The sequence below is a fragment of the Lissotriton helveticus genome, chromosome 9, assembly GCF_964261635.1.
Source record: "Lissotriton helveticus chromosome 9, aLisHel1.1, whole genome shotgun sequence".
NCBI lineage: Eukaryota > Metazoa > Chordata > Amphibia > Caudata > Salamandridae > Lissotriton > Lissotriton helveticus.
The window spans coordinates 770,342,539-770,358,012 of record NC_136070.1 but is presented as its reverse complement, the minus strand read 5'-3'; the positions used below and the strand labels follow the sequence as shown (position 1 = coordinate 770,358,012).

The 15,474-nt window shown below is 46.7% G+C and overlaps 1 protein-coding gene across 2 annotated transcripts in view; it reads right to left on the bottom strand.

Moving 5' to 3' along the window:
* Positions 1-15,474, bottom strand: part of ERCC2 (ERCC excision repair 2, TFIIH core complex helicase subunit) — a 1,411,027-nt gene that overhangs the window by 594,837 nt on the left and 800,716 nt on the right. For both annotated transcript variants that reach the window (XM_078660894.1, XM_078660895.1), the window contains 2 exons: positions 14,779-14,902; positions 13,562-13,658 (listed from right to left, as the gene is read on the bottom strand). In XM_078660894.1, the coding sequence (XP_078517020.1) occupies positions 13,562-13,658; positions 14,779-14,902 (221 nt within the window). The remainder of the gene's footprint in view (positions 1-13,561; positions 13,659-14,778; positions 14,903-15,474) is intronic.

Sequence of the window (15,474 nt, the reverse complement as noted above, 5' to 3'; positions counted from 1 at the left end):
TTGTTTTTAGTATAAGACATAAGTAATACTCTGGCTGGCATGATTAAATCGTCAGATGGAACCACCAGTTTTAATGTTCGTGGATAATGATCACTAAAATGTATTTTAGGTATGTTAAAAATCACTGATTGTGAGTTAAAATAATCAGACAAAATAATAAAATCAATCAGAGTGCCTTGGCCTCTACCCACATGTTACCACATCAAATTGGGACAGCCAGCTCTTTAAGATCTAAAGTTAAAAATAGTGAGAATTTCAACAACAAAGAATTAAAAATGTTCCCACAAGGACTATGTTCAAAATGTTAGCCGCCCACCATGTTCCTTGCTAGACAGTGGCATGCCCACGTTTGAACAGGGAGCATAATACACTTAAAATCACCCCCCCAAAGTACTACAATATCAATTTTTATATCCTCTATATGTTTCATTAATGCAGTTTCCAGTTCCTGTGCATTAGTCATGTTTGTGTTATTAAAATTATTATGGTAGAAATTAACTACCATGAGCATTAGATTTTTACTAAACAGAATATTAATAATCTGAAAATGCAGAGATTCCAACTTCATTTCCCTAACTCTGCCATTCAATGTTGTTGAAAATAGAGTTACTAAGCCTCCTTTATCATGACCACCTGCAGAGACTCTAGCTGGTATGTGTATAGAATAAAAGCCATTTATGTAAACTATATCGCGCATCCGAGTTTCCTGTAAGCAGACTATGCTATACTTGCTAACAAATTCTACCCAATCTTTAATTTCCAATTTATTTGACAGTCCTGCTATATTCCAAAAAAGACTGCTGTGTGTAATTACACTAGTCTGAGTTGTGTGCTCGCTCTCTGAGCAGCAGGTAGCTGCAACACCGCCTTCTACCATCAGCGTGTCTATTAACCCATTAGAGATCCGAGCACCAGCTGATAATACATCAGAACGTGCTGGCAAAAACTCTGATATCCCATCATGAAAAAAATTAAATGGGATCAGGCGTTATGGGAAGTATCAAATCTGGCGAACCATCTGGGTCATGTCATAATCACCAGACATCCGATTCCAATTCTGACACCACTGTGAGCAGTGACCTAATCAGGCTGTCTGTCCGTCCCCGTTTTTTAAAGATAGAAAAGTACTTAGGAGGTCTTGTCACTGTGATTTTATTAACGGAAAAGTAGGCAGGTATGCCTCAATATGTCTCTTGGGCGTCTCCACCTGGAGTCCCTTTGTTTGGGGTTTGTGATGAGCCAAAAGAATAAAAGAAAACAAAACAATCAGGAAGTTGGGGAAAACAAATGGTAGAACACGGTCCATGTTTTCTGGTGGTGGGGTTATCCTCCCTCCTTGATGGTCTTGTCTCCACCTGGTCTTCGGTTTTATGTGGTGGACGTGGTAGAGGGAGTGAGATGCCGGCAATGGAGCTCGCGGAAACTGGACAAGGAAAAAAACCCAATAAGGAACAGTCAGGTCTCCGTTCTGAGCCAATGAAAACAAAAAGGGAAAAGTGCTCCCGTCACCCGTGCCTCCCTAACGTGAGGTGCCTAAGGGCCAGGGTTTTTTCAGTGTTTCGGGGTGGTATGGACCGTAAACCCCGTCCACCAACCCTTCAAAGAAAAGACCTCAGTTTAAGGGACTTGCCTGAACCCACGACTCTCCTTGGCCGTGGGGCTGGAAGTCACAGCCTCTCCTTTCAGGGTTGGAGTGCTGGACTCAATTGCAGTGCTCCCAGAGCGGTCGTCGGTGTCCTGCTCCTCCTCGCCAGTCGTGCTCAGGTTCTCGGGCACTTCCTCGTCTGTGTTGCCTACTTCCTCGTCAGCTTCACTTTCGATCTCTGCACTTCTGGGCGTCTTCTTGTTCTCTAGGGTCCCGCCTTACTCTTCCCTGATTGGAGGAGGGCAGTTGACATCCGGGCGGCCCACTAGATCGTCAACTCTATTTTCTGTGTCCCACATGGCAGCTGCCATGATGGAAACGTCTGGCAGTTCCCGTGACATGGGAGGGGAACCCTCACAAATCCCTTAGTTGGTGTTTGTAAAAACAAGGGCACAGAGCTGAGCACAGGGTGAAAAAGAACTTTTGGAGTCTGTAAAAGTAGCCAACCTTTCAAGAGGAAATATAAGAAGTCTGGGGAACCAGCTTCTGTACAGCATAGAGCTCAGGACCCCTCTCCTCAGGGAGAGAGCATGTCAACCCCAGAAGGAACTGAGCCTATGGAACATGTACCTTACCGGTTTGAGTTCCGGGGCCCAGGGGGACCCTCTAGGGAACAGGTTTGCCTTGGACAGAGGACCTACCCAACTCTTGAAAGCCTGCGACAGGAAGTGGCATCACAGGAAAAGTTAGATGCCAGTGGCTGCCACAGGAGCTATTGGGAGGAGGAACTCCTTTACACTGAGGTCAGAGACACCAAACCTGGTACCACTAGGAGAGTGGTAGTGCCTAAGCTGTTTAGAGAATTCCTCCTCACATAGGCCCATGACATTCCCCAATGGGTCATCTTGACCAGACTAAAAGGGGGAATATGCTAGTCAGCCGTTTCTACTGGCAAAACATGTCCCACAAAGTACAGAAGTTTTGCAGCTCCACTGTCCCTGGTCAAGCCAGTGGCAAAACAGGTGGTCATCCAAAGGCCCCCTAAATTCCACTTCCAGTGGTTGGGGTTCCCTCTGAAAGGGTAGGTGTGGACATAGTGGGTCCACTTGAACCACCTTCAGCATCAGGAAACAAATATACACTGGTAGAAGTGGATCATGCTACCAGGTATCCAGAGCAAACTTCCCTTAGGACTACTACAACCCCTGCAGTAGCCAAAGCCCTCACTGATACCTTTATCAGGGTAGGGTTTCCTAAGGAGGGTATCAGACAGAGTTCAAACTTCATGCCAGTATACCAGAAACACATGTGGAATGAGTGTTAAGTGACATATAAGTTCACTACAACTTATCATCCACAAACCAATGGCCTTCAACAAGACATTGAAAGGTATCATCATGAGATTCGTACATGGAGAAAGCATCCACGAATCTTGAGGCCAGCCAAGAGTTCCAGAAGTTCTGGTATGACCAAAAGGCTGCACTGGTGAAGTTTCAACCAGGGCAAAAGGTGTGGTTTTTGGAGCCTGTGGCACCAAGGGCTCTCCAAGACAAATAGAGTTGTCCTTATCCTATCCTTGAAAAGAAAAGTGAGGTCACCTACTTGGTAGACCTGGGCACTGGCAGGACCACCAAGAAGGTAATCCATGTGAACCGCCTCAAACTTATCTGTGACTGGGCTGATGTAACCATGCTGATGGTTACTGATGAGGACCAGGTAGCAGAGAGTGAACTTCTCCCTGACCTCCTCTATAACAGTCCAAAAGATGGGTCAGTTCATAGAGTTGTCTACTAAGACACTGTCTCTGCCCAACAGCAGGCTGACCGCAGGCAAGTCCTACAGCAGTATGATGTGCGCTTCTCCTTAACCACTGGACAGACACACAGGTGAATCCATGATGTGGACACTGGAGAAAGCCTGGTATCAAAATAAAGATCTATTGGCAGTCTGACCAAGTTAAGGAGAGCATCACAGCTGAAGTAAGCAAGATGCTGGAGTTAGGCCTTATTTAACCCTCTGAGAGTCCCTGGTCCAGCCCAGGGTCTTAGTCCCCAAACCTCACCCACAAAGCGGAGAGAAATTAGGTTTTGTGAGGCCTACAGGGGTCTCAATGCTGTTGTCACTAAGACAGATGCTCACCCTATACCCAGGGCTGAGGAGCTGACAGACAAATTGGGTGCAGCCAAATGTCTCAGTACTTTTGACTTAACTGCAGGGTACTAGCAGATTGGCATGGCCCCAAGAGCAAAAGAAATGACAGCACTCTCCACATCAGATGGGCATTATCAGTTCACTGTTATGCCCTTTGGTTTAAAGAATGCCCCTGGCACCTTCCAAACATAGGTGAATCAAGTCCTTCCTGGGCTGGAGACCTTTAGGGCAGCATATCTTGATAATATTGCTGTCTTTAGCTCCTCCTGGCAGGAGGACCTGGGGCAGGTTTTGCAGGCCCTGAAATAAGCAGGTCTAACTGTCAAGGCATCCAAATGCCAGACAGGATAGGGTACCAATGTATACTTGGGCCACATTGTAGGTGGAGACCAAGTGCAACCCTTACAACCCAAATTCCAGACAATTTTGGACTGGGAAGCTCCAACAACCCATACCCAAGTAAGAGCATTCCTTGGCTTGACCGGGTACTACAGGAGGTTTGTGATGGGGTATGGATCCGTTGTGACACCTCTCACAGAACTCACCTCCAAGAAAATGCCCAAGAAGATAAACTGGACAGTTAAATGTCAAAAGTCTTTTGACACCCTGAAAGAGGCAATGTGCTCAGCACCAATTCTCAAAGCTCCAGACTACTTTAAGCAGTGCATTGTGCAGACTGATGCCTTTGAGCTAGTGATAGGAGCAGTCCTATCCAAGACCAACGATGAAGGCCATGACCAGCCTGTTTCTTTTATTAGCAGGAAATTGTTCCCCAGGGAATAGCTTTGGAGTGTCATTGAGATGGAGGCCTTTGGTGTGGTCTGTTCCCTGAAGGAGTTGAGACCATACCTGTTTGGTACACACTTCCTTATTCAAACTGACCACAGACCTCTCAAATGGCTTATGCAGATGAAAGGTGAGAACCCAAAACATTTGAGGTGGTCCATCTCTCTATAGGGAATGGACTTCACAGTGGAACACATAACCTGGGACTTCCCATGCCAATGCAGATAAGACTTTTCAGGTTCTTCCACTTAAGACAACAATGACTCTCTCGGGAAAGGTTAGTCTGATCCTCTTTTGTTGGGGGGAGGGGGGGGACTGCAGGAAAATGCCCCTTTTTGCATGGTTACCCCCCCCCCCACACACACAAACACACATTTTGTCTTTCTGATGCACTCTGACAGACCAGGGTGTCCCAGTGCATCTGTTAATTCCCCAAACTGTACCTTTGTTTTCAGAATTGGCACGCCGCTGGCACACATACAAGTCCCTTGTAAAAAATACTAATGGCTTTGTGACCAGAGAGGGTCTCTAAGGTCTGCAACATGTATTGTGAAGCCTGCTTGTTTTGGTGCAGATAAAAATGAAGAGTCACCCTGGCACACATCCCTGTGTGCCAGGCCTGCTAACTGCAAGATGCATAGGTAAGTCACCCCAACAGCTGGCCTTCAAGCCCTAAGGAAGGGTGCACTATACCTCTTGTGAGGGTATAACTGCATGAGCAGACATGCCCCTATAGCCCAAGTCCATTCTTAGACATTATAAGTGTATAGTAAAGCTATACCGAGTACATGGCCTGGTAACTTGTCAATACGAGTTCCACAGCTCCATGATGGCTTTGACGAATCCCAAGATGTTTGGTACCAAACATCTCAGATTAATGAACCCACACCAATGCCAGTATTGGGTTCATTAATACATGCACTAAGAGGGCACCTCAGAGGTGAAAACCCACCCAACACCTAGTGTGTAGCAGACTGCTCTGCATCAGCCAGCCACTTTCAGACATGTTTCTGACTCCCTGAGGTGGGAGCCTTGTGCTCTTGTTGGTCAGAAACAACCTGCTTGGGGTGGAGGTGCTTCTCACCTACCCCTAAGCAGAACCATCATTTAGGGTGGTGAGCCTGAAAGGCTTCCTGCCCTTTGTTATGCTTGACAGGGCCGCTACAGCTAGTGGAGAGGCCGCCCCCCCTGCCCAAGCCTCACTTTTGGCAGCAAGGTCGGTGGGAAAATTAGTAAGCAGCAAAGGTGTGTTCCCTCTCAGCCAGGACCACCCCAAAGGTGTCCTGAGCTATAGTGAACCCTCCTTAGAAAATCCTCTATATTGGATGTGTGGATTTTAACCAATGGGATTAGAGAATGCCCCCTTTCCAAAGGGAGGGACATAAAAAGGGTAAGGCACCCTAGCGGTAAGCCGCCCATTGGCTACAACCTGCCAGTATGTGCAATACCTGTGAATGGAGTATTTAGGGGCACCCCTCAATCTTAACCCTCAGATTCCTGGTGAACTAAAGAAGAAGGACCGAAGAGCCGTGCAGCAGTGAAGACGCCAGAGGAGAACCGACGACTCACAGCTGCTGTTTATAGCTGAGAAAGATGAGCAGCTAAATGAGCATGCAATCCATTTATGCCTGACCAAGGTATTTGATTAGTTGTGTCAGAACCAATTATCCTGCAATTCAGCTAAAACGGAAATAATGTTTTTTGATCCTGCGCCCGAAGATAAATGGCGGAACTGGTGGACCCAGACTCAGCCGCCTCCTGCATGCCCACTCACTTCTTTCAAAAATCTGGGAGTCAGGCTCACTTCTGTCCATGAAAGCGCAGGTACAATCTGTGGCAGGTACGTGTTTTGGACTACTGAAGATGATGAGACATTTCCTTCCTCTGCTTCCTCAGTCCCATAGGCAAACCGTGGTCCAAGCCCTCATTTTATCTAGGCTGGACTACGCAAATGTTCTGTACTTGGGAATCCCTAATTACCTGCTAAGCCATCTTCAGGTGGTCCAACATGCGGCCGCCAGAGCTATTATGCTGGTAGGACCTAGAACCCACATGACAAGCCTTTTGAAAACACTTCCACTGGCTCCCAATGAAAAATAGGATACTCTTCAAGGCCCTTGTGTTGGCCTTTAAGGCCCTACATAATAGTGGGGCCCAGTACATTTGAAAGAGGATCATACCTTATTTTCCAGCGAGGATGCTGAGATCATCTACACAACATCTCCTGGTGATACCAACATTTTCTTTGGTCAGAAAGGGTGGTAGATCCTTTCAGGTGATAGTCGGAAAAATATGGAACTCCCTCCCTCTCAGTCAAGAGCACGAGCTTGTTAATTTTAGGCGCCAATTAAAAACCTGGTTGTTCCATCAATAATCGCAGATTTCTAGAGCAGTCCTTCCTCATCTTTTCTCTCTTAAGGTTTTTTTTGGTGCGCCAGCGCCGGGACACTCTTCGGAGTAGCCGTGCGCTATATAAATACCCCATAACATTAACATTAGCATTAACGTGGTCTCAGCCCTCTAAGAAACTTGCTCCAAAAAGCGATTAGTCCTGCAGGCCCAGCGACTCTCACAACCCTGGGAGGATTGTCTGCCTTCCCTACAAACCAAAAACTCTAGAGGACAGTGGGCCTGTCCACAAAGAAACCAACAAGAAGAGCCCCAGTGTCTTTCTGAGCAGCCCAACCAGGCCTCCAGACCCACCTCTGTAAATGACTTTTCTGACCCCAGAGGAAGTGGCCAACATGTCCTAAGAAGGCTCCCCAGAGGTCCTGAGCTCGAGTCCACTTCAGAGTGACCTCTCCTGGACCCCACAACAATGCAACACGAAGGGTCCCCCAAACGCAACCGGCTCTGGTAAGACTTCTCTGACGTTCAAAGACACACTTGGACCCGCAGCCCCTTGGCTTTGGGAAGTTCCCCTGAATGTGTTGCTAAGTTCTTCTGGAACCCAACTTCCCGCCAGAATCCACTGGTTCCCTTCCTGATCCGAGCCTGCAGCCTTTGTTCAAGTTCTTCAGTCTTCATTGGTTTGCACTGGGCGCCTGACACAGTGTTGGCACTTGGCACACTGCCGCCTCTGTGCTGCTGAGGGTGTATATTTGCTGCTGCCTCGTGACCCCCAAAGTGCTGGTCCTATGCCCCAGAGATTGAGCCTAAACTTTGATTTTGCTTACTTGCAACCGGCAACTCTTTGAAGTGCCCCCCCCCCATTGATTAACATTGGGCTCAGTGACCGAATTGGAGCTCTGCACCCGGCTGCCTGAGTGCCGCTAGTGGTACAGTCTCTACACTTACCTGATCCTTGCCCAGTGTAGATCGTAAAACCTGAAGACTGGATGTATAAGTCATGTACTTACCTGTGAAATTGCATTATTGTTTTCCTCCAATAGGTTAACATTGAACTGCTTGAATGACGTGCTAAATGTTCACTTTCTATATTGAAAGTCTGTGATGCTGCAAAACGTATTTTATTGCAACAAAGTAACTTTGGTTCCAAGTAATAAACATTCAAAAATAATATTGTCATAGACATTTGGTCTCAAATTTAATCATTGAGAGTGTGTAATCATTTCTTGCCTGACTGTGTACAACAAATGCTTAACACAGCCCTCTGATAATCCTAACTGCTTGAACACACTATCAGAAAAGAGAGCATTAGTATTATCTACTTTAGCGTCTGTAAAGCCTCTGGCAATCCACTGTACTCTGTGTACACTATACATTACTTTGGTAAAGCACATAAAGAGCCATGTTCCTACAGGTGCCACTTCGGCGCACTGACGTCTGTTATTTTTCATGACTTTCCACGCCAGGAGCACCAAGCCATGAAGTGCACTGACACTGGTGTGTTTAGAACTACTAGGGACCTGAAAGGGAACAGCCCTGACCATAAAAACCTGTCCGCAGTGCAGGGAAGATGGGTAGGTCACTAAGGAATCTGCGTTACCGAAGGCAAGTAACTTGTCCATCTGATAGAGACATCTAGCCACAGATTACTTACCTCTGAATAGATACCCAATCAATACAAACCCCAGAGGAGGGACTGCGGACAAGGCTAGAACAGGAAGTCCTGCAGGACAGAGCGGCCAAAAAGGCTGTCCCTTTGGACTTGACTGTCCAGGCAGTAGTGTTTGGTTAACGTGTGCAGGGATGCCCACATTGCTGCCTGACAAATGTCAAGAATGGAACTCCACTTTGCAATGCAGTGGTAGCAGCCTTCGCTCTGGTGGAATGAGCCCTTTCAGAAGGCTGCTTTTAGGCCAGAGCATAGCAAAAATTTGATGCAGAGGATGACCCATCGCGACATAGTCCTCTCCTGCACTGCATCACCTTTCTTTGGTCCAACGTACCCCTAGAAGAGTTGGCCATCCACCTGGAGCTCTTTAGTGCGGTCAAGGTAGCACTGCAATGCACTTCTTGGGTCCAGACGGTTGAGTCGCTTCTCCTCTTTAAATGGGTGCAAAGGAGCATAGAAAGCGGGCAAGGTGTCCAATTGTTCAACGTGGAATGATGTTATCACTTTTGTTAAGAAGAGAGCTCTAGTGCAAAGCACCATCATATCAGGGAAGATGGGCAGGTAAGGAGGCTTGGATGAAAGAGCCCATAATTCACTCACCCTCCTGGTGGAAGTTTTTGTCACTAAATGCTTTGATGGAAAGCAGCCGGAGAAGGCACCGGTGCAGAGGTTCAAATGGAGACACATCAGGAAGATGAGAATAAAATTAAGGTCCCACTGAGGCATGATGAGTGGGGCAGGTGGGAACATATGTACACGCCCCTTAAGAAATCTGTTCACAATAGGCAATTTAAATGAAGAGGGTTGGTCTGGAAGCCTCAAGAAAGCAGACAAGGCCGAAGGGTATCCTTTAAGAGTGCCCAGAGCAAAGCACTGCTGGGCAAAGGTCAAAATAAACAACAAGACTTGAGAGGGGGGAACAGAAAGAGAGAGGATCAATAGATCTTTCTGTATGATTTTTTATAAATTTTTTCCACCAACAGGCGTATACAATTTAGGAAGAATCATGTCTGCCTGCCAAAATAACAGAGGTTTCAGGAGGAAGATCGAATACTCTCAACTGCCACCGCTCTATCTCCATGTAAGAAGGCATAGGGTTGACAGTGCTGCAACAGAAGATCCTCCTGAAGGGGTGGCCTGATCGGATGATCGATACTCAATTGGAGAAGCTTGGGATACCACACTCTCCGCACCAAGTCCGGAGCCACATGAATGATTTGGACCTGGTCGCTCTTGATCTTCTTGAGAACTCTTGGCTGGAGTGGCATTGGCAAACAGGAGGCCTGAGCTCCACTCAAGACATAAAGCGCCTCCGAGCAAGAGCCACCATGGAAAATGCAGAACACAAAATTGCTGACATTGCATGTTCTCGTCAAAGGTGAACAAATCTAATCAAGGCTCTCTCCACAGCTGAAAGAGACCGTACGTCACCTGGCTAGGCATCGACGGATGAGTTCATCCACCCTGGAGCTCTGGGAACCTGCCAGGTGTTGACCCACCAGAGATATGACCTGCTGTTCCAGCAATGTCCAGAGATGCAGGGCCTCTTGACAAAGGGTCCACGACCCTACCCAGACCTGTTTGTTGCAGTATCACATGGTGGTGGTGTTGACCGTGAACACCTGAACCAGCTTTCATTGATGAAAGGAACAAAAGCTCTCAGTGCCAAGCGAATTGCTTGGAGCTCCAGAAAATTGAGGCAGAGTCCAGATTCTGCCGGAGACCATAGTCATCTGATCTCCACCTCTCCCAGATGTCCACTTCAGCCCAAGAGTGACATGGAGACGTGGAGAAGCGTGGCTCAGTGGTTAGAGGCGGCAGACCCGGAAGTTGAGATCGGCCGTGGACCAGGGTTCGATTCCCCGCCTCGGCGGGTCTCGGGCTCAAAATTCCACGGCCCCTCGCGGCGGGATGCCTGGCTTTCACCTTGTGGATACCCTGCCGGGGAATCTCACAGGACGGGTTCCCTAAGCAAGCGCCTTGATACCTTCGGGTGATACGTGCGCTTTATAAGACGCAATACATACATACATATCTGTCACTACTGTGTAATCTGGCTGAGGAAGGGAGAGGAATCTGCCTCTGATCCAATCGCACTTGGTCAGGTGACACTGCAGGTCCTGTGCAGTTCCCTCCAAGATCTGGAACATGTCAGAGAGATTACACTAATTATACGCCCACTGGAACATCAGGTACCACTGCAGAGCCTGCATATGCTATCTTGCATGCATCACTAGAAGGATGCAGGATGCCATGAAGCCCAGCAGCCTCAGAGTCATTCTCACCGAAATCCAGGATAGAGGCTGCAACATCGGTTATCATAGCGTGAATATCCAGGACTCTCCACTCGGGAGGTTAGGCTCGAAACTGCACTGTGTCCGGGACCTGTGGCAGCACTTGCGGTACCGTTTCCCACAAGGAGTGGGAGTAAGAGCCCAATAGGCATGCGATGTTCACCAAACCCAATGCAAGACTTGCGGAAGTAAACATTTTCTTGCCCCAACTATCCAGCCTCTTCGATACCCTGTCAGGCGGTGCGGAAGGGAACACGTCTTGTGAGGGAGAGGTTCGGACCACCAAGCTCTCAGGGGTAGGGTGGTTGGGGTGGAATTGTCAGTCTCCTGGTGCAGGGTGATGGCGGTGGGCAATTGTCCTATTCACAGGAGCCCCTGTGCTGGGCTTGGACCAGGTTCCCAGAAGGACATTAGTCAAGGCCTCGCTGAACGGCAGGAGCGGTCGAGGAAGAGACACCCAGCTACAGGACCTCTGTCAAGATGTTCGTCTTGACTTACACTAAAGGGAGCTGAAGGTCCAGGACATCAGCTGTCCTTCTGACCACCACAGCATAGGAAGCTCCCTCCTCTGTAGCCAGGGTAGTAGGGAGAAAGCAGACCAGAATCTGGAGAGGTATCCAGTCAACTGGCCTCACCCAATTCCTCATACCAGTCCATTTCATGCTCAGACTCATCTTGTACAGGGTTACAGCGCCCCCCCCCCAATCTTCCTCCATTTCTAGTCCTTCAAAGTAGGGCTGAGATACTGACCTATGGCCCAGTCCTGTTGGAATTGGCAGGCGCTGATCTGGCTCCAGGACATCGGGGATAAGAATGGGGCTGGTGCAGCCAGGGCGTGCCAGAGGAGTCAGGAGTCTTGGCACAGGTTCTGGCGCTGGAGACGGTCACAGTGGCATGACCGGGGCTGGTCCAGATCCACCACCGGATCAATCGGGGGCATCGGCACCGGAGCTGCCAGGGTGGAACCCGATGGAGCCCCCTCTGAGCCTCCGGGGTCCGAAGGGGTGCCGAGAGAGTCAGATCGCCCAAATATGAGGCCCAGGTTTGCAGAACAAGGCCTAGAGCATGTAGACTCGTCCGTCACCTCGGACGACGGACAAGGAAAAGACATTGAAGCATGCTTCGACTTCTTGTGTTTCTTATGCCTCTTGCCTGACTGACCCAACGACTTCAAGTGGGAGGACATGAACTAACGACCCCCTGGCGTAGTGCCCTGACCTTCCTCTCAACCAGGACCGAGAACAAGACCTACAGGGCGAATGGTGCGTTGCAGAGCAGCAAGCAGCTTTAAGGACCGCTCCCTCAAAGCCTTCGGAGTTATAGCCTGGCAGTCGGAGCATGACTTCAAGTTGTAGTCGCGCACCAGGCACCACAGACAAATCAAGTGTAGATCCATAACTGACATAGCGTGATGGCAGGTGCTGCAAGGTTTGAATCCAGAAGTCTTCTTTGACATGTTAAAATACTACACATCAAAACTCGTACAAAAGCGTTGAAAAAAGCCTATCAAAACGTGACAAAGGGCAGCTCTCTTCACTGATCTATGCTAGCTGGCACAGAAAGAAAAGAACAGATGCCATCACGCCGAGGTGGCGCCTATGTAAGTGACGTGGAAGTCACTTATGGCACAGACGTCACACGGAGAGAACCGACGCCACTTACCGGCATGCAAGGGCATTGCTCAAGCAAAAGTCTTCCGGATCCAGCCTGGAAAATTAAAAAGTAAGGAATCTGCAGCTAGATGTCTCTACCAGATCAGTCCAACGACATCTTATTGACATTTGCTATCATATAATTGGGTTCTGTCAAAGATTCCAACATACTGTGCAAGGACCGATAACTCAGCTACAAAGCCATGTTTGGATCTAGCTATTCTTGCCCAGTTTCTCTGTTGTCTTTGTTTCTAGATGACAAACATAGAAAGTTATGAACAAAGGGAATAGAAACAGCACTTCAGTCCACCCTGGACAGTGTCATGCTTATGACAGACATTAGCACTGAGAAATCCAACATCATCACCAATGTTGGTAACTTGGTGTACAACCATATATCACATTTTAAGCCAGGTTGAGAATAAGCATGCTATTTGTAACATATGGGGCAACAATTTGGTATGCAGGTAAGTTCATCTCACACCTCCATATTTGTTAGAAACAGAATTTGAACACTTGCCATCAAATGTTGTGTTTCTAAACAGTAACAGTGTACAAAGACCTTATGAGAAACAGAATAAAATCTGTTAAGAAACTTCATCCGGTGCGATATATGAAAGAGGCTTCCCACTCTCAGGCCAGTAGACTGTTGCCAAAAGCATATAATTGGCCTGGTAGGGACTCAATTCCCTAATGAAAGAGAAATTACATGTTAAACAATGTTGTACCTGCATAAGAAAATCATCTAAGAGAGCTTGTTGACCAGGTATTCACAGATATTTATGGTATGCAAAACATAGAATCCTTATTACTTTCACACCTATGTTCGTTTACCTTTGGTTGATGCAAGAATGGTAAATATATAACTAGTCTGATACAGCTGCTATGCAGGTCTAAAAAAAGTTTGCAATTAACACCAGATATGTAATAACGTGTTTTATTTTTATATTTGTTTTGCATACATTTGTACAGAATATATATTCTGAACACATTTAACTGAACTATAAAAAATGGAGAAATCACCAAAAAAGCCATTTCATGTCAATAAAAGTCATAGAGGTCAACACACACTAACCTCTGAATGGTCTTCTGTAATGTCTCCACATTGTTCTGACAGCGGTCCAAGGTCCTTCGAGTAATGTTTACACTCATGGAGTCAATACACACATTGTCTGTTAAAAATCAAGGAAAGAGGTAGTTACATTGATGATGGGTATGATTTGTCAAATTGGCAAACCACCACCTTCCTCCTAGCTTGCTCATTATCAGCTAGCCACATTACAACCTCAATTGTGCTTTTCAGTCTAGCTAACAGGAACAGTTACAGCAGTTGCAGAGACCAAAACTTGTCTGGTACCAGCCAGAAGAAAATGGAGATCACCTTACCGCAGACGTCAGTACATTAAGCTTTCTACTGCAGCTACCAGGTCATATGAGCTTGCCTAGCTGAACCTGCAAGTGCACTAAGGTCATGAGCCTCAATGCAGCCATTGCACAGATCGCTACCCGCTCCAGTCACTGCTAAAATCTCCAAAAACCACAAAACCCTGTCTTGTGGACGTAAAATATGTCAGTATGCCTTGCGACAGATAATTCTCATATCAATGATCACTGTTGCACTCCCCAATCCACTATCGTTTTTTCAGGGGTATCTTACTGCAGTACGTCCAATATCTTAAAAAATTCTTAAAATATATTGGCCAACGTCTCTTGACAGTCACATAGAACAGTACAGAATATCTGAAACCTTAATCTGCACAGTGCATCCGTACACCAAATGAAATTGAAAGGTTGTAAAAAATTGCAAAAAATGTGTGGCGAACAGAATGACACCTCACGGGAACACCACCCTCGGGGTAACTGGCAAGTACTCACCAGACTGGGCCCCTTTTCTCATCACTGGTCGTCATTCAGTTCGAAAAAAGAAACAAGAATATGTCCAAACAAAAACAACCAAGGAGTGAAAAAGTGCGCAATAGCAGAAACTGTAACTCTGCTCGTGACAAAAAAGTGATTAAAATCAACAGGCACACCTCTTCGCAACTTTATTCCTCATTATCAGGCGTGATCTGTTGAATTAAAAAGGCAGTGGTGCGGTGACAAGGTGTGTAGCCCTGACGAATTTGCCGAAACTTTTGAGGCAGAGAAACATGTTGGTGATGGGTAATGGTATGCGATGGTAGCTACCAGCCTTTTTAATTCATCATGCACAACACAGGGCTTACAACAACTTACCCCCGCAGTGCAGGCATTCCTAGATGCGCATTCAAATATGAAAAACTTGGATCTCACCAATGTTGTGTGCTTCATCAAAGACCACCACACATTTCTTGGCCAATTCCTTAGACACCAGTTCCGCAATCTTAGGATCTAGCAAGTAATGGTAACTGTACACGACAATGTTGGCATGGACGATCTAAACATAAATGTAAAAAAAAGGTGGGTGAGACAAGAGAATGGACGAATTCCACCAACTGAACAAATTCTGAAAGTGAAATTCTAATAAGTTCTACATAACCGACTGTGCCTTCCCATTTCCTACGCACATTCAATTGGACAAATTATCCAAGCATTATTCGTATTGTTCTGTGAGCGACACACCAATGTTCAAGTAATCAGACTAGACTTCATGAAAAGCAAAATACAAGTTATTCACTGATGTGACACTCCTTTTTAGTGCAGATTCACTGTGAAAAGGATAACGTCAAATTCAAGTATTGCGGAACATTTTTCCCTACCAAGTCAACAGAAAAATATCTCAAGCGCCATTTTATTTACAATTAATTGGTACTTGCATAGAGCACAATTTGCTATTCATATGACATTACAGTGCCTCGTAATTATACTCGTCATGATTACTGATCGACCAAAAAAGGGATCAGACACTACTGACATTCTTCGCACAATGGTTAAAGAGAGCATGCCGAGTAAATCAGGTGGTTAACTTCATAGAAAACAGTATATGAAAGGTGGCACTGGAATTCAAAG